General features: G+C 46.3%; 1 protein-coding gene across 14 annotated transcripts in view; it reads right to left on the minus strand.

The window, feature by feature from the left end:
- Positions 1-13,731: 13,731 nt before the first annotated feature.
- The window catches only part of TNS3 (tensin 3), a 353,662-nt gene continuing 348,310 nt past the window's right edge, over positions 13,732-19,083 (minus strand). For all 14 annotated transcript variants that reach the window (XM_033194200.1, XM_033194198.1, XM_033194194.1 and 11 more), the window contains 3 exons: positions 17,670-17,738; positions 17,545-17,571; positions 13,732-16,750 (listed from right to left, as the gene is read on the minus strand). In XM_033194200.1, coding sequence (XP_033050091.1) covers positions 16,606-16,750; positions 17,545-17,571; positions 17,670-17,738 — 241 coding nt within the window. In that variant the 3' untranslated portion in view covers positions 13,732-16,605. The remainder of the gene's footprint in view (positions 16,751-17,544; positions 17,572-17,669; positions 17,739-19,083) is intronic.

The following is a 19,083-nucleotide window of genomic DNA, read 5'->3' on the forward strand; positions in this document are numbered from 1 at the left end:
CACAAAATGTACCTGTATGACAAACCTGCACATGTACCCTTGAACCTGAAATAAAAGTTAAAAAAAAAAAAAAAGATTTCTGTAAGTGGGTTTTAGGGTAATAAACCCATTTACAGTACATAAGAAAAAGAGGTACCCACATGCACTCCTTTGATTTTTTTTTTTTAAAGACACTGCCAAAGTACCTGTCTTTCCTTACTTGACTTTTTCTCTTTGTTCTTAAATTCACGTGGAAAGAGCAATTGTGCCTTCACAATTATTTGGTTGGCTTAGCTCCACAACCCAGAGAGCTGATTTTCTTTGAGTTTCTGTCTTATAGAGGGAGAAAATCCTCCCACTCCGACACCCTCCTCCCCACACGGAGTGCCAGGACCTGGCCCCCCATGTGCTGTGCACCTGCTAGAAAAGACAGGTTTTCCTGTGCATCACCTGCCTGCCCAGGCCAGGGTGTGTGAATGAATGTGGAGCATGCAAGACTCATGGGAGTATTGCAAAGGCAGCCTTACCTTTGTCTCTCTTGCACCTTTTTGCCTCTTCTGAGGGAACATTTGTTGTGGGAAACCTCAGGCAGGTCCAATGACTTCCCTGGAAATCTTAAATAACGCAGTGATCCCCAGTGACTCTTAATTGTGGAAAACAATCCATTTCAGGGTTGAAGATGTGCAGGTGCCTGTAAGAACTCTAGGGTCCAGGCCAGAAGTGGTGGCTCATGCCTGTAACTCCAACACTTTGGGAGACCAAGGTGACAGGATCATGAGGTCAGGAGTTCAAGACCAGTCTGGTCAACATAGTGAAGCCCTGTCTCTAATAAAAATACAAAAAAAAAAAAAAATAGTCAGGTGTGGTGATGTGCGCCTATAACCCCAGTTACCCAGGAGGCTGAGGAAGGAGAATTGTGTGAACCCATGAGGCGGAGGATGTAGTGAGCCGAGATCATGCCATTGCACTCCAGCCCAGGCGAGAATGCCAGACTCTGTCTAAAAAGTAATAATAATAAAAAATAAGAATTCTAGGGTCCAACATGACTCAGAGCTGTGCACCTCCCCTCTCCAGCTAGCTGCAATCTTGGGTGTTTAAGAGAAACCTTGGAAAGGGAAAGGAGGAAGAGCAGAAAGGTGCTCGGAGCTATGAGCTCACCTGGCCCATGGCAAAGAGGAACTTTCTCTGGGTGCTGCCATTAGGTCTTCAGAGCCTGTACCCCATTACTTTGCACCTCCTTGGATCAGGGAGAACGTTTTCTCTTTTGGAAACCATTGTCCACCTCCTTAGCCCCTAACCATCCTGGCCACTTATAGCTTCTCCTTGCTCAGACTTGTTTATCCTGCTGAGTGGCCATACAGGATAGGAACCAAGAGGCATCCCTATCTGGCTCTCCCTGTTTGGGTTACACTGCTATAAATCTTCTCCTCCAAACCACCACCATAGCACAGGGCCACAAGGAGTTGATATTATTTAATTACATGTTTGTCTTCCCCATAAGACTTTTGAGGGTGAGAAACAAATCATGTTTGTTTTTGTAACGCTCTCAGCATTTTGCATGATGCCTCGTACTTAATAAAGTCTAGGTGATTGGTTGAGAAAGTGATTAATAAATGAGTAAATGTGCACGGCAACAAAAGAAGTTTAAATCACAGACCAGCCCTATAAGAAACTCAATCATTGTGGGATAAACCAGCCATTAGGCCCACAGAGCCATGGGAATTCTTCCTTGCCAGTGTCCTGGTGTTTCCACCAGGCTCTCCAGCTCTCTACCAAGGCTGCAGTGCAGGCCTGAGCCCCACCTAATCATTTGACAAGCTCCAAGTCTCTGCCACATTCTCACCAGTCCCCTCTTCTATGATCAAGGTCTATTGCTCCCCAATTCCCAGAAGATGACTTGAATGATGATCCAAAAACAGTCTGGTCTTCTCCCTGACTGGCTTGGAGCAGCAGTGCCCACCTACGAATCCACTGTGCATTCCTATGTGCTGGGTTACATTTATTTTCTAAGGTAAAGTTGGAAAGCTAAACCCAACTGGTCACTTCACTCAGAAGCCCCTATTATGCCTGGGAGGTTTGTCTGTCTCCAAATTCTCCTCCGTCTCTCTGTTCTCCTACCCCCTACCACTCAGTTCTTTTTTTGCACACTTTGCTGCTAAGGCTTCCCAGTGATACCATGTCACAGATTAAGGGATTGAGGTGGTGCCATCATACAGACTCATCCACGGCAGGGTGCTTATAGTTCTTTAAATTAGCACCAGCCAGAAGAGTGTTTGATGGATAAAGTTTATTTTCTTTTTGCTTTTATTACTATTATTATTATCATTATTATTATTATTAGAGACAGAGTCTTGCTCTGCCTCTCAGGCTGAAGTCCAGTGGCACAATCTCGGCTCACTGCAACCTCCACCTCCTGGGTTCAAGTGATTCTCCTGCCTCAGCCTCCCCCAAGTAGCTGGGATTACAGGCGCACGCCACCACTCCGGCTAATTTTTTTTTTTTTTTTGTATTTTTAATAGAGACAGGGTTTCACCATGTTGACCAAGCTGGTCTAGAGCTCCAGACCTCAAGTGATCCCCTTGCTTTGGTCTCCCAAAGTGCTGGGATTACAAGCGTAAGCCACTGAGCCCAGCCAATAAGGTTTATTTTCACATTGATTCCCAAATCTAGGTCTCGAAAATGGCATGTCTCAAAACCATAGCCACTTTGGCACTGTAAGGTCACTGTTCCCCCAGCAATCTGTGTGCAGAGATCTAAGGATGACGGTCCATACACTTAGGCCTCTTGAGCTTGTCTTTAGTATCCTTTCAGATTCTTTTACTTTTATAATAACTTTATTGAGACATAATGCACATACTGTACAATTCACACATTTGAAGTGTATGATTCAATGGTTTTAGTATATCCACCATTCCCGCAATCAATTTTAGAAGATTTTCTTTTCTTTTCTTTTCTTTTTTTATTTTTTGAGACGGAGTCTCGCTCTGCCACCCAGGCTGGAGTGCAGTGGCCGGATCTCAGCTCACTGCAAGCTCCGCCTCCCGGGTTTACGCCATTCTCCTGCCTCAGCCTCCCGAGTAGATGGGACTACAGGCGCCCGCCACCTCGCCCGGCTAGTTTTTTTGTATTTTTTAGTAGAGACGGAGTTTCACGGGTTAGCCAGGATGGTCTCGATCTCCTGACCTCGTGATCCGCCCGTCTCGGCCTCCCAAAGTGCTGGGATTACAGGCTTGAGCCACCGCGCCCGGCCTATTTTAGATTTTCATCACCTCATAAAGGAAATGTCTTTTGTTTTATCTCCTCGCATTTCTTTTTTTTTTTTTTTTTTTTTTGAGACGGAGTCTGGCTCTGCCGCCAGGCTGGAGTGCAGTGGCCAGCTCTCAGCTCACTGCAAGCTCCGCCTCCCGGGTTTACGCCATTCTCCTGCCTCAGCCTCCCGAGTAGCTGGGACTACAGGCGCCCGCCACCTCGCCCGGCTAGTTTTTTTGTATTTTTTAGTAGAGACGGAGTTTCACGGGTTAGCCAGGATGGTCTCGATCTCCTGACCTCGTGATCCGCCCGTCTCGGCCTCCCAAAGTGCTGGGATTACAGGCTTGAGCCACCGCGCCCGGCCTATTTTAGATTTTCATCACCTCATAAAGGAAATGTCTTTTGTTTTATCTCCTCGCATTTCTTTTTTTTTTTTTTTTTTTTTGAGACGGAGTCTGGCTCTGCCGCCCAGGCTGGAGTGCAGTGGCCAGCTCTCAGCTCACTGCAAGCTCCGCCTCCCGGGTTCACGCCATTCTCCTGTCTCAGCCTCCCGAGTAGCTGGGACTACAGGCGCCCGCCTCGTCGCCCGGCTAGTTTTTTGTATTTTTTAGTAGAGACGGGGTTTCACCGTATTAGCCAGGATGGTCTCGATCTCCTGACCTCGTGATCCGCCCGTCTCGGCCTCCCAAAGTGCTGGGATTACAGGCTTGAGCCACCGCGCCCAGCCGACCCTCGCATTTCTTTATAGTTATAGTCAGATGGTAAAGATGGCTGAAATGTGGGTGTGGAGCAGAAAGGGGAGTGAGGAAGCTGCACAATAGGAAAGGGAGAAGGGTCTGTACTGTCCTGCCCGAAGGAACTTACCATAATGACGATGTGAGCTGCTGTGTGTGCTGAGACAGAGAGACCACCAGACCAATGCATCAGTCACTTGAAGGTGGGACGGCAGCCTCCGCCCCAGTAGCGCGAGTTCATCTTGACCCTTTGAGAAGTTTACCAACCCCTATCCTGTGTGCTCACTATTACAGAGGATAAACTACTCATAATCTCAATGTTTCACAGTTTGAGATGCTGAACATTCACAAATCCTGTCAAATGACTTCATGGGGATTATAGAAAATCCTATTCAATAATTTTTAAAGATAACTCTATCTAGATATTATTAAGTGAAGATTCCTTGCCAGGCAACATTTGAATCACTTAATGTGTATTAACTCATCTGATTCTCACCACAATCTTGGCATGTAAGCCTGATTGCTTTTCCCATTTGAGAAATGGGAGAAGCTAAATAACTTGTCATTGTACTAGAGTGTATACAGGGCAGAGCCAAGAGCTGAAGCCACGCAACGTGGCTCCAGCATCCACATTTCTAACCACTAAATTTTCCATTTCAATCGCTTTCCATTTTGAATCAAGCCACTAACGTATGCAGCCCTGATCTTTGCAAATAACATTTTAAAATACGGCCTTCTGTAGTAAGCGATGCTGCCCACCAGGGAGCAGGACTGCTCCACAATGCTCTCAGTCACACCGTCCATTTACCACAGTCCCTGGCCCACTGACGATGTAAATTGAGCTCAAACCTTCCTGTGAAAACGGAGGGCAAAGGGCAGAAAGAGGGAACCACTCAGGGAAAATGGCTCACTGGGGGCGTATGTGCACAGAAGCCCTCTCTGTGCTATAGCAGAGGACACAGGCTCTGGAATCCCGTGGGCCGAATTTTCGAAACATTCTGTGCTAGTTGGCTGGATGCTTCTATGCAAATAAATTAAAGCAAAGAGAAAAGCAGGGGGTAAAGGGGACCATAGAAGAAAAAATTCGGCCGGGCGCGTTGGCTCACGCCTGTAATCCCAGCACTTTGGGAGGCCGAGGTGGGTGGATCATGAGGTCAGGAGATCGAGACCATCCTGGCTAACACGGTGAAACCCCGTCTCTACTACAAATGCAAAAAATTAGCCGGGCTTGGCGGAGGGCGCCTGTAGTCCCAGCTACTCTGGAGGCTGAGGCAGGAGAATGGCCTGAACCCGGAAGGCGGAGCTTGCAGTGAGCCGAGAAGGCACCACTGCACTCCAGCCTGGGCGGCAGAGCGAGACTCCATTTCAAAAAAAAAAAGAAGAAAAAATTCTTCGTAATTTTCTATGCCTGTCTCCCGACCATAGCCAAATCACTAAACTTTTCTGACCCTGACCTTCATGATCTGTAAAATGGGGATGGGCCAGCTGCCATGTGAGCCCTGGAGGAGAAATGTCCCCTTAGCAGGGCCCCTCCTGTCAGGGAGAACCTCAGCCGCCTCCAACAGTTCATTTCCAGGCAGCTAAGGTCACCTCTTCTCAGGCCCTTCAGTGTGGAGCTGCCATTGCAGCACTAACAAGTTAATCATAAGCTACCCCTCCATGGCGCCAGGGCGAGGCTGTTTATAGACTTATCAACTCATGACACACAGGGTGGTTAGTGTGACTTAAGCTTTGAGATCCATGTCCTGGCCCAGATGGCAGGAAAGATGCTTTGACCCATGACCACTCTGGTTTGTTCCTTGGTCGGACATTCCTTGGGCTTTCTTCAGTAGAGGGAAGCTTTAATACATAAACCATAGCTAACATGGGAAGTGCAGACACTGCGTTCTGCAAACAGTAGGTACTCAGCCAATGTGTGCTGTACTGTCCTAATTGGCTGAATGTGGCGCAGGAATCCAGGAGAGTTGATACGGCCTGAGAAACCATGCAGAATCTCCCCAAGGAGGAGGAGGAGGCACTTCCCCATATTCATTCTGCTCTGACCCAAGCAGGTGGCAGGGCTTGCTGTGTTCTTTGCAAAAGAGACAGTTTGGTTGACATTTGCCTCACCTCCATCTTTCCTGCTCACAACCACAAGCCAGACAGACAGACAGACAGCTCCATTATTCAGTGCTGAGCCAGTCTCTGCAAGGAGACAGCCTTAGGTTGACCAGGCAGTGGGCTGGCGGGTGAGTGATGAGTGACAGGTGTCGAGTGCAAACCCGCCTAGGTGTTCCTGAAGCCTGAACCTTGCCATCTTACACATCCGTCTGGAGGACATTCCCAGTGAAAACTGGATGCCTGCAACTTCATCAGCCTTTAGGGGGAGAAAAATGAAGCCACATTAACTTAAAAAATAATAATAAACTTGGAAGTTAAACATAGAGGAAAGTGCACAAATAATAAGGAAAAAGCTCCATTAATTTTCACAGTGAACACACCCAAATGAAAAAAAAAAAAAAAGAACATCATCAGTGTCATCAGTGCCTCAAAAGCCCCTCTAATGTTCCCTCCCGAACATCATTGTCTCTTTTCTCCCCAAGAACTGCCATCCTACCCTCTACTGCCACCGGTTCGTTTTGTCTGATTGTGATACCCATATAAATGAAATTAGATAATAAGTACTCTATGATAGGCCTGGCTTTTTTGGCCTGTGGTTATGTCTAAGTTTCATCTGTGTTGTTGAGTGTAGCCACTGATAGCACCTAGACCACCAGTTCTCAACTTAGTCCTTTTAAAGTGGGCCCCAGGTATTTCGGGGCCTCCTCAAGAGGTGCCTCACATGTACTTAAGAATAGGTCTGCCTGAAGCACCATGCAGCACCAAAAGATCACAGTGCTTCTAGTCCTCTGGGCTGAGTCAACTGGGCTGCAGAGGGCAGGGAGAGACCGTGAAACTCACTGCTCCAACCCAACCCAAGCCACATCTGTTACTGATGTGAGACCTTCCCTCATTTCTAGTGTAAGCATTTAGTGCTATAAATTTCCCTCTTGGCACTCCATTAGCTACATCCCATGGATTTTGATAAGTTTTATTTTCTACAGAATCCATTCTGTTCTATGTTTTTTAAAAAAATGTTGAGACTTCTTTGAATGTTGGGTTATTTAAAAGAGTGTTGTTTAATTTCCAAGTATGAGAAATTGTTAATCTTATTAAATTTTAACTTTTATTCCATTATGATCAGAGAACATGCTCTGGATGATATCCATTTTTTAAAATTTGTTGAGATTTTTTTCGTGGCTGAGAACGTGATCTATCTTGGTGAGCATTCCATGAGTGCTTAAAAAATGCATAATTCTGCAATTCTGTGGAGCATTCTACATACCAATTAGATTCTGTTGGTTGCTTGTGTTGTTCAGTTCTTCTGCATTCTTTCTGACTTGCTGTCTAGTCATTTGTCTTTGTTTGGGCTGCTATAACAAGAATGTTAATAGAATTATAAAATACAAACATTTTTTCTCACAGTTGTGGAGGATGAGAAGACCAAGATCAAGGTGCCAGCAGATTTAGTGTCTGGTAAGGGCCCTTTCCTCATAGATGGCTCTTTCTAGCTGTGTCTTCACATAGTGGAAGAGGCAAACAAGTTCCCTTTGGCCTCTTTTATAAGGCCACTAATCCCAGTCATGAAGTCTCTGCCCTCATGACCCAATTACTTCCCAAAGGCCCCATCTTTTAATACCATCACATTGAGTATTAGGTTTCAACACACAAATTTTAAAGAGACACAAACATTCAAACCATGGCATTCCAACTCTGGCGCCCCCAAATTAATATCCTTCTCACATGCAAAATACATTCATTTCATTTCAATTTCTCCAAAAGTCTTAACTTGTTCCAGCATCAACTACAAAGTCTAAAGTCCAGAGTCTCCTCTATAAATATTATCTACATCAGATAAGGGTGAGACTCCAAGGTGTATTTTATCCTGAGGCACATTGCTCTCCACCTGTGAACTGTGAAACAAACAAGTTATGTGCTTCCAAAATGCAGCGATGGAGCAGGCGTAGGATAGACCTTCCCATTCTGAAGGGGAGAGATAGGGAAGAAAGGAATAACAGGTCCTAAGTAAGTTCAAAACCCAACAGGGCAAATAGCACTTAATCTTAAGGCTTGAGAATAATCTTGTTTGACTTGATGTCCATCTTCTGCACACACTGGGCCAGGCATTGGACCACCAAGGTCTCAAAGCAGCCTTGCCCACATGGCTTTGCTGGACACAGCTTACATGACAGCTCTTATGGGTTGCAGCCACATGCCTGAGACTCTCCCAGCCTGGAGTTGCAGCCGGTGACTACACCTGTCTGGCATCACTAGAGCCCCTGCTCCTATGGCTCCATTAGGCATTGCCCTAGCTGAGGCTCTCTGCAGTGGTCCTACCTCTGTGGCAGTTCTCTGCCTGGGTCCCTAGGTTCTCTGGTCATCTTTCGAAATCTAGATGGAGGCAGCTGCACATCCACAGCTCATGCACTCTGTGCACCTGTGGAGATGGTGTCATGCTGATGCCACCAAGGTTAGCTACCTATATGCTGTCTGAGGGGTAGCCTGGTTTCTACTGACCCATACTAATATCCTTATCAAATAGTCATTTGGTCACACCCTTGATGTTCACTAGTGAACATGCTATCTCATTTTGTATTAATGCCATACTACCAGACTAACAATGTTCCAAATCTTTAAGTTCTGCTTCTCTTTTCATTATAAATTTTGCCTTTAAATCATTTTCTCTTCTCACATTTTACTATAGGTAGTCAAGAGAAGCCATGCTACTCCTTCAACATCTTGCTTAGATATTTCCTCAGCTAAATATCCAGCTTCATCACTCACAAGTTCTCCCTTCCTCAAAGCATTAGGGCATGGACACAATTCAGCCAAGTTCTTTGCCACTTGTTTCCTTCAGTTTCCAATACGTGTTCCTCATTTCCATCTGAAACCTCATCAGAATGGCCCTTACCATCCATATTTCTACTAACATCATGCTCATGACCACTTAGGTATTATCTAACAAGAGTGAGCCTTTCTCTACGCCTCTCCTTTCCTTCTGTGCCCCCAGCTGAATCCTGTTTACCGTTAATAGCAATGTAGGCTTTTTCTAGCATGTACCTCAAAACCCTTCCAGCCTCTACACATTATCCAATTCCAAAGCCACTTCCACATTTTTAGATGTTTATTATGCAATATCCCCACTCCTGGGTACAAATTTCTGTCTTAGTGCATTTGAGCTGCTATAACAAAAATATCATAAACTGGGTGGCTTATGAAAACAAATTTCAGTTCTGGAGGTTGGGAAGTCCAAGATTAAGGTGCTAGCATATTTGGTATCTGGCGAGGGTCCATTCCTCACAGATGGTACCTTCTAGCTGTATCTTCACACTGTGGAGGAGGCAAACAAGCTCCCTTGGGCCTCTATAATAAGGGCACTAATCCCATTCACGATGCTCCACCCCCATGACTCAGTCACCTACCAAAGGCCTCACCTCTTAGTACCATCACATTAGGATTAGGTTTCAACATATAGATTTCATGGAAGAACACAAATACTAAAACCATGGCATAGTTCTACCAGTTAGTGAGAGGAGAATGTTAAATTCTCCAACTATAATTATGGATTTGTCCATTTCTGCTTTCGACTCTACCAGCTTTTACTTAATGTATAGTAAGTCCTCACTTAATGCTGTCCATAGATTCTTGGAACTGTGGCTTAACACAAAATGGCATATAAGGCAACATTTTTTTTCTCATCAGCATTAAAATGGAACTATGAAGAAAGAAACATTTCCAGAATCTGCTGTAGGCCATTTCACTGAAAGTCAATTTCCAAGAGCCTATCAATTATTTTAAGTGAGGATCTTCTGTATTAAGGTTCTGTTGTTTGATGAGTGCACATTTGAGATCCTTATGGGTTTCTGGGAGATTGATCCTTTTATCATCGTATGATGTCACTCATTGACTCTAGTAATTTTATTTGCTCTACAGTTGACTTTGTTAACTGTAGAGCAAATAAAACTGTAGAGCAAATAAACTGACTTTATTACATTAATACAATGACTCCTCCTTTTAAAAAAATTTATGTACTATGTTTTTATATCCTCTTATTTTCAACCTACCTATGTCACTGAATTTGAAGTTTCTTGTTAGCAGCATGTAATTGGGTCATTTTCTCCCCGCTTTGCCAATCTCTGTCTTTTAATTGATGTAGTTGCTCCATTTACCTTTAAGGTAATTAGTACATTAAGGCTAAAGTCTACCATATTATTATTTTGTTTTGCTTCATCTTTGTTTTTCTGTTTCTATCTTCTTGTCTTCCTGTGGGTTACTAGGACCCATCTTTTAAGATTCTATCTTGATTTTTTAATTGCTATTGCATGTATTTTTTGTATAGTTTTTGTAGTGGTTGCTCTGGTTATTACAAAAATATTCATTACCTATCACTGTATATTTGTATCAAACTTTTACTACTTGTGTTGAAGTCTCACCTCCATATAGGCTCTTTCATATCTCTTACTTTTTCCTATGATTGTCTTGAGTATCAGACAGTGGTGTAATCTCTTTTCCAATCATCAGATATGACTGATGACTTATGAGAAGAAGGGTCTGTTGTATGACTCATGCTCTGCTCTTTTCATTCTCCTTTCTTTGCTCCCATGTTCCAAGGTGCTTTCTTTTACCATTTCCTCTGCGTTTGAACTTCTTTTGTCAATCTTTACATGTAGGCTTGCTAGCAACTAATCCTTTTCGTTTCCTTCATCTGACAATATATTTCCTCTTCATTTCTAAAGGAGAGTTTCACGGAACACAGAATGCAGGGTTGATTTTTATTTTCTTTCTGTCCTTGGAAAACGTTGCATCGCTTCCTTCTGACCTTTATGGTTTCATAGGAAAAATCCACTGTCATTCCAATTGGTGTGCTCCTATTCCTATTCAGAATCCATCATTTCTCTGTGGCTGCCTACAGGTTGTCTTTAGTTTTCAAAGTTTAATTACAATATTTCTTGGCATGGATTTTGGTTGTGGTTGTTGATCCTGTTTGGAGTTCACTTGGCTTCTTGATCTATACATGTCTTTTTGCCATATTTGGAAAATTTTTACCCATTGATCTTTAAATACTCTTTAGCCTCTCTCTTCTCCTTTGGGCACACCAGTGATACAAATGTTGGATCTTTTGTTACTGTCCTATACTGTCTTGTGGGTGTTCTTTTGTCTTGTTTTGTTTTTAGTTTCTGTTTTTCAGATTGAGTGAATTACATTGTCGCCACAGTCATTGATTTTATCCTGCCAGTTCCACTCTACTATTGAACCCATCCAGTAAGATTCTTTCATTTCTGTTATTATACACCTTTTAGCCCTGTACTTTCTATTTGGTTCTTCTTCATCACTTCTATTTCTTTACTGTGGGTTTCTATTTTTTCATTTCTTCAACAGAATTTCTATTTACCCCTTGAAGCATTTTCATGATGGCAGTTTTAAAATCCTTGCCAGATAACTCCAGCACTTGGTTCATCTTGACGTTGGCATTCGTTGTCTTTCTCATTCATGCTGGACATTTCTTGGTACTTGGTATGAAAGGGATTTTCTATTGTATCCCATTTTACCTATTAGGAAATTCTGGGTCTTATTTAAATATTTAATTTTAGCAGGTAATTGCCCTGATTCTGTTTAGGGAGCAGGTCCTGGCTTGATCTGTGGCCTGTGGTCCCCCTGACAGTTTAATCATCAGAGCCTTCCAGTGTTATTTTGGTCTGCTTGGTTTATCAGGTGCCTCTGGGGTCTCTGCCGATGCTACCTAAGGGACAGAAGGGGTGTCTCTCGTGGGAGAGGGAAGCTGCCAGCACACAGCTGTAAGGCCTTCTGGTGGGTCCCCTGCCTGTGGGAGATCGAGTGTGTTTCCCAGGTGGGGCTGAGGGGGATCCTGCTCTGGTTTCCCCAGCCCCGCAACCCTGGACTCTCTGAGATGGGACAGAGAGGTTCCCTTGGCCACATCAATTATTGCAGTGGAGTCCCTATTGCTGCTTCCTCTTCCTGGTCATTTGGATTGGTAATAGACTCTGGCTGACCCTACCGCGCGGCTATTTGATCTGTTGCCTCAGGCCAGGCTTCACACTGTGAACTGATTTCTCAGGAATTTAAGGGCCACTTGTGGTTTTTCCACTTACCTTGTCAGTTCAACAGCCCTGCTGTCCACGTGTCCAGATCTCACCAATCCCTGCCTCACAAAATACCCCTTCCCTGTCCAGGCCCTAAGTCTACCTGGAAAACCCCAATTCATCCTCTGAGACCAGCCCGAATGTCCCTGGCCTGTGAAGGGTGATCCCCAAAGCCATCAGGCAGGCAACCTGTCTCCCTGGGGACAAAATGAGACACAGAAGCACAACTGAGCTGCGGACCTACTGTCCCCCAGTGGGCAGATCCAAAGTGTTCATTACACAATATATCAATGACCTCCAAAGTGGGTGGACCAAGGTGCCCACCACATAATAGGACGACCCCAGTAGGTAAGGCCAGGCCCAGGTACGCATTAGGTAACAGATTGCTGGGAGATGAATGGGGGTCCCATAACTTCCTCCTGCAGCAAGTGGCGGGGGCCTGTCCAGCTGAGGTCTCGTGGCCACTGGGTCTCTCCAACAGTCCCCAGGGCTGGCTCTGGTCGGGAACCTAGGGACAGGTGCACACCGTACGGAGCCAGTAATTGTAACAAGTATGGTGTTCTTGGAAAGTGCACTCCCTAAGCTACAGTGAAATCCATGCCCTATCCACCTTTCCACCTTGTGACATTGGTCGAAGGTCTGGGAAACGACTGGATTCCAAGACTCCCTGGGAGCTTCTTGTTGGACAAGATTTAACCACCCACCCTCTCTTCTGCTCCAAAGCAGTAACACTGGGACCATTTCAAGTCCACTCTCCCAACATGGCTGGGTGAAATATCTCCTCTGTGTCACCTCAGAGTGGAAAGCTAGAGTCTCTGGAGGCTGATCATGCAGGCAGAAAACTGTGCACAGGGTGGCAGGGGATGGCAGCTAACTGCAATCTTTATCTGTCCATAACCAAATGAGCCTAAAACATTGCTTCTTTTCTGGTTTGCATCTGAGGGAACGAGGTTAGATGAGGTCCTGTGTCCCGTCACCTGACTCAGGAGGGAGAGGACAGGCCCAAGAGGGCAGAGAGTCAGTAGAAAAGGGCAGACTCCCTTGAGGTGGGGAGGGAGGAGCCTTGGCTGGGGGAACAGGCGGGTGACACTGGCTGTCTCCAGAATGTGTTGATGTGTAAGTGCATCCGCCAGAGTTTCAATATTCAGTTTTAGTGCCCACTTGAATAGACACTGGGAGGTCCCTCAGGAGGTGGCCCACTTCAGGGGTGTGTTCCTGCAGCCAGTGTGTGTGTAGGGGTATTCACAGCGACATCGAAAACATGTCAGGACCCATTATCAACACTGCATTGTGATTAATCTTCAAAAATCTTTGAATATAACATTTCAAAGGTCTCTGGGCAGAAATCTTAATATATTCTTGAAGGCAAAACATTTGTGACTTTATAACTGAATCCACTGATTGTAAACACACACACATTCATGAACGAGCACACACGCAGATGCACAGACACATGTGCACAGAGATACATCTGTGCAAGCACAGGCACACGTGTGCAGAAACACATACATAAAAGTGCACACATGCACACACACGTGCAAACACACACAAATGTCCTTCAGGGCACACAAATACCATCTCACGGAGGCTTACCAAGTTCATAATTTTATTATACTCTGAATAGAGATGATATTTAAAGAGCAGAGAAAATGACTATACAAAGGATTTATAGAACATTCATTTACATACTGGATATATTCTTTACAGTATCAGAAAAGTAAAAATATGCACTAACAAGTAAGGCAGAGAAGACGACGTTACAAAGTATTTGATGCTGAGGATAAATGCACGGTGACTTTTAACATGGCTATAGCTTAACACTGGAGGAATACAACAATACGTTTTTTTTACTGAGTAGTTAGTAGGACCCTGGCTATAATATGCGTTGGGCACATGAGTTCGTGAACTCTCCACATTTGCTCCCCAGGGCAGTATGCGCCTGTCCAGCGGGAGCCCTGGAGGCAAAATGCCTGGAAGTGTTCCTTTTCCTGTGGCCCTAGAGCCGGTGTCCACGGTGGGGGCTCTCTCACGGTTTCCGAGCCCACAGTACAATCTGCGATGACACACAGCATGTTCTGTTTAATGCACATGTAACACAAAAGGAAGAAATAAACTTCCTATACCAGCTCTTCGGAAATCGTGGAAACTTGCTGCCTTTGGTTCCTCAGAAGGAGCTATCTGCTTGGAGCAAATTCCCTGATGCCCTTGACCACGTTTACCTTGTGTAAAAATCACACCTGGCCAATGAGTTCAAAAAGCACGTTTGCATGGCTTCACAGGGCCATCGCGGGCACCCCAATATCTCTGTGATTCCCTGGCAGGCTGTTTCTCAATACTGAGACCCTCGTTTGCTCTGATTTCTAAATGAGCTCTCTCATCCTTCATCAGAAGGATAAGGGACCTGGCCTGCACTCTTTGGGTTAAACATGGGTAGGGACCATCTCAGGATGAGGACCTCTCGGGAAAAGTACACACCTCTGCTCCCCGTGGCCACATTCCTGCAGTGGATGAAAAACCGAGATGCTAGAAGCCTCTGCCAAAGACATAGGGGTCAACAAGAGGATCTGCTGAAAATGCCAGCACCTCCTGACAGTCATGCCACCGCACGTTAGAGAAGGAGGTCCACAATGACCAAGGCAAACATTTGGCACAGAAATGAGGCACTTGGTTTGGTGCATCAATAGGAGCTAAAAAGTGGAATGGTCCACCTGCTTTCACACACGCACACACACACACGCACGTACACACGCACACACAACATCCACTGTGATTTGGCTGCTTCCAGCTCTGCCTGTTGCTAAGTTTTCCTCGGCCCCTCACTTTAAAGCAGAGTTCACAAAGCACACTTCCAAACCCCAGCTCCCTGACAGGAGCCTGTGACACCAGTGTGGCCTAAGACTGGGGACTTGACTTTTGAAAGCAGAGGGAATTTCTGGCTGGATCGCAATCAGGACAGTCAGCGTGCCTGCAGAGCACCTGCGCTGTGAGAGGACGGGGCTGAGGCCTTATTCCGATGTGGCCCAGCCCCATCTCTCACTCTGGGGATGTTCCAGGGGCACAAATCCCCCCAAACCTTTGACCACGGACAGGTTCAAGCAAGAAAACCAGGGCTGGAATGTTGAAATAAGCCTGAAATACACTTGATTCAGTGGCTTAGATGATGGCAAACAGTGGCACTCAAAAATAGCTTATCAGTACCGGGGTTTCTTCTCTTTCTCCTCATCCTCCGTTCTGCTCACACATGCCACAACCACACAGGGTCCCCAGCAAGAACCCCAGGGTGGCAAGGAGGAGCACGAAGAAGGCTGATAAATGCAGGGGAACTTCAGGTCGTGCAGTGTCCGGCCTGAAGATCATTGAAAAGCCCGTGCGGGGGATGCTGAGTTTAAAATCAGGTGTTTCCCATCCCTCCTGGACTCTCCATCAGAAAGGAAGTCATCCACAACTGCGGAAAAACATTCCAATGAGTAAAACATCAGGGTAGGCTGCTTGAGGCAAAGCCACCTTTGGGCGGCACTGCACATGGGAGACCCACAGTCCACTGCACACACTTTCAGTGGCCAGGGGCCTGTGATGCATCCTACGTGGGGACAAGCCTCGCAAAATCACAGCTTGGCAGGCTGCAGCATTCGACACGGGTACAGTATAGCAATGGCAAATTATCATAAATAATTTGGCATAAGTAAAATATAAATTACACAGAAATATCTTTGTTCCTTCTTCTCATTTCTCCTCTCAGGGTCCTCACAGGCTCTCCCCAGCCCAGCTCGCCCAGCTCGCCACAGGTGAGTAGGAGGCACGGAGCACTCACCATGGTGGGGTGGGGTGGGGTCTCTAATGTGGCCATTTCTTCCCACCACCCTCATCCTCACAGCCCATCACAAAGGCCCCTCGTTTTAGGCCCCGCTGTACTCCAGAAGGGCTTGACTTGCACAAACCTTCATCAAACATACGCCCCCTTCTCAGTTTCATTAGCATCTCCATCTTGGGAAGACCAAGGTGAGGGAAACTCCTGGCCTCGGGTGCAGCTGGACAGAAGCGCCCATGCCAACGGGTGAAGCATGGCAGTCACTTGTCACCTCTCCCTCAAGGGCTGGGGATTCCTCATCCCCCAGAATGCTGGTGTGCCAGGGATGTGGGGACCACCTCGTGTTTTGTGCTGTTTCCTTGCATGTCCCTTTCCCATGGGGACCCTAGGGGGTGGGGTGCACCCATGCCCAGCTTCTTCTACCCAAAAAACATATGGCTACAGAGATGTGTCAGGTAAGTCAGTTTCAGGAAAGGTCAATTCACGGTGATGTTGTTTGTTCTTATTTTTGTAGAGCTGGAAGATCCTCTTTCCCCTCATGGGCCTGAAATGTCAGGGTTACTAGTCTGGTAAAAAGTGGGGGCCCCACCCTCACCCCATAGCTGTCTCCAGGGCTTTAAGAGGCATCGGTGGGTCCAGGGTGGGAGGTGGGCTCTTAGACCTTCTTTGGGGAGCCAATCATGACCTTTGATACGAAGTTGACGATGGCGCTGGCAGGCTGCTCAGGGTCATGCTCTGCAAACAGGTGGCACACATTATCCGTGGCACTGCCCTGCTTCCGGGCCACAAATCCAAAGACTCTGCCAAAGGAAAGTCCAGTTAGAGTGGTCAGTGTCCCACAAGATACCAAGCTTCTACTTCCTCCAGCTGCCAGTGGCACGGTCAGGAGGAATTTTAAGTGGCATCTATCAAAAATCTACCAAATGCTCAGCGCCCTGCTGGCCACCTGTTCATGCACTTTACCTCTAGCCATCAGAGATGCCTGTAATCCCAGCTACTTAGGAGGCTGAGGTGGGAGAATCGCTTGAACCCAGGAAGAGGTTGCAGTGAGCCAAGATCACGCCACTGCACTCCAGCCTGGGCAACAAAAGCGAAACTCTGTCTCAAAAAAAAAAAAAAAAGATAAAAAAGAAAAGAAAAAAGAAGGACCTCTAACAGCTGCCTGGACTGGCTGTGGAGCAACAGTGTGATGAAGGCCCTCCTCCCTTGTATTTGGTAAATTTGGAACACCCGCTTCATCCACACGCCTGCACACAGGGAGCAATTCCTTCTAGCTGTGCAGACCTCAGCACTGCTGAGCCCATGCATTCCCAAATGGCCAAAAAGGCTGTGCCATCCGTCTCCCTGTATCTATGCTACAGTGTTATACGACACATGTAAATACTGCACATTCAGCCAACAGCCGGCAGAAAAGTTAATAGCATCCAGATCCTTGTCCATAATGACAACACTTTTACTTCCTTCTTTTTTAAAAGAAATTGGCATGGTGTAGTCATTTTCTTATAAGGCACCCCCTATGAAAATCTGGAATTCAACTTTAGAGTATAACTGTAGACAAGGAGAGCATGTAAAGAAATCCCTCCCAGCAACTTACTTTGAGGAAGGGCCATCTTTGATCCACCTTGCAAATTAAAGAGAAAAAGAGAGTCAGGTTAATGTTTTAAAGTAAAAGATAGAATTGAGTATACTCCTTGCTCAATAAAAATGCAAATTTCTTACTTCCTGTCTTGTGGATCCAAGGCACAGAAAATCACACTGTTCACGGGGTAATGCCTCCGGAAGAAGAGCCTGTTGGGACGCAGGGGAGAGAGGATGGCTCCTGTTACTAGGGCTTTTGGGTGATGGGGGATGCACTGGGCAGGCTCTCCCATACATGAAGATTCTTCCAGCAGAAAACGTTTTATACTTTTACTCATCACTTGGAGAGAAGAAAGTGTGTGCTCACTCAAAGTCAACAGATGCCATGAAGTTGGGCAGAACAGTTGTTACCAGTAGATGGAAGCACCACACAGGCTGAAACTGTCAGCCGTGTGGAAGGCAGGAATCGGGTCAAGAAGCCCTACCAGGCCGGGCGCAGTGGCTCACGCTTGTAATCCCAACACCTGGGGAGGTCAAAGCGAGTGGATCACCTGAGGTTAGAAGTTCGAGACCAGCCTGGCCAGCACGGTGAAACCCCGTCTCTACTAAAAATACAAAAATTAGCTGGGCATGGTGACATGTGCCTGTAATTTCAGCTACTTGGGAGGCAGAAACAGGGGAATTGCTTGAACCTGGGAGGCAGAGGTTGCAATGGGCTGAGACCGCTCTACTGCTCTCCAGCTTGGGTGACAGAGTGAGATTCCACCTCAAAAAAAAAAAAAAAAGCCCCAACGAACTGGAAAAGCTGGTGGGGTGTAAGATGGACACAAGGAAGCACCTCTGGTCCTGCCAGACACTGCTGGTTGCAAGATCGTGGGGAAACCACTAATAGCCTCCAGCCTCTAAGCCTTAGTTTCCTCACCTGTGAAAAGTGGATCATGATACCAGCCCACTCCTTCCACAGAACAGACACACAAATCAGATGCAGTCACAGGTCTGAGAGCACTGAGTGAACAGTAAAGTGCTGTGCATGGAACATTCCTTAGGGAAGGACTCTACATGGTCACTGATATGACCCCCATAGAGACCCCCTTCCCGGCTCACCTGACAGCCCTTAGTCACTAACATGACCACCTGAGGCAACCTCCTCCAGCTCACCTGCCGAACCCTTCCTTCCAAGAGTGCTATCCACCCAGTCCACAAGGTCCCCAGAGGATGCCCATCTCAACACTGCTGTGTCCAGGCTAGGCCAGTCTAGCTGGCTTTGGGGTCAACCTTCTCCTTCTGGGAATGACTCTGCACTGGCACAGGGTAAAGCTCATCTGGAGATGAAGAGAGAGGCCAGGAGACAGGCAAGCGCAGAGGCAGAGCCTGGATGTGCTTCAATTCAAGGTGACCCTGCAGCCACCTACAGCCCCTCTCAAACAGGTGCCTTTTAAGGCTCATTGTTGGTGAGAAGATACCCCTTTTGTCCAGAATTAGCCAGTCTGAACTCAAACTTTATCTCTTACAATACGAAAGATCTGAACTGATGTGGACATGACCCATCTCCAGG

Source organism: Trachypithecus francoisi, unplaced genomic scaffold, assembly GCF_009764315.1.
Source record: "Trachypithecus francoisi isolate TF-2019V2 unplaced genomic scaffold, Tfra_2.0 Lachesis_group4, whole genome shotgun sequence".
Lineage (NCBI taxonomy): Eukaryota > Metazoa > Chordata > Mammalia > Primates > Cercopithecidae > Trachypithecus > Trachypithecus francoisi.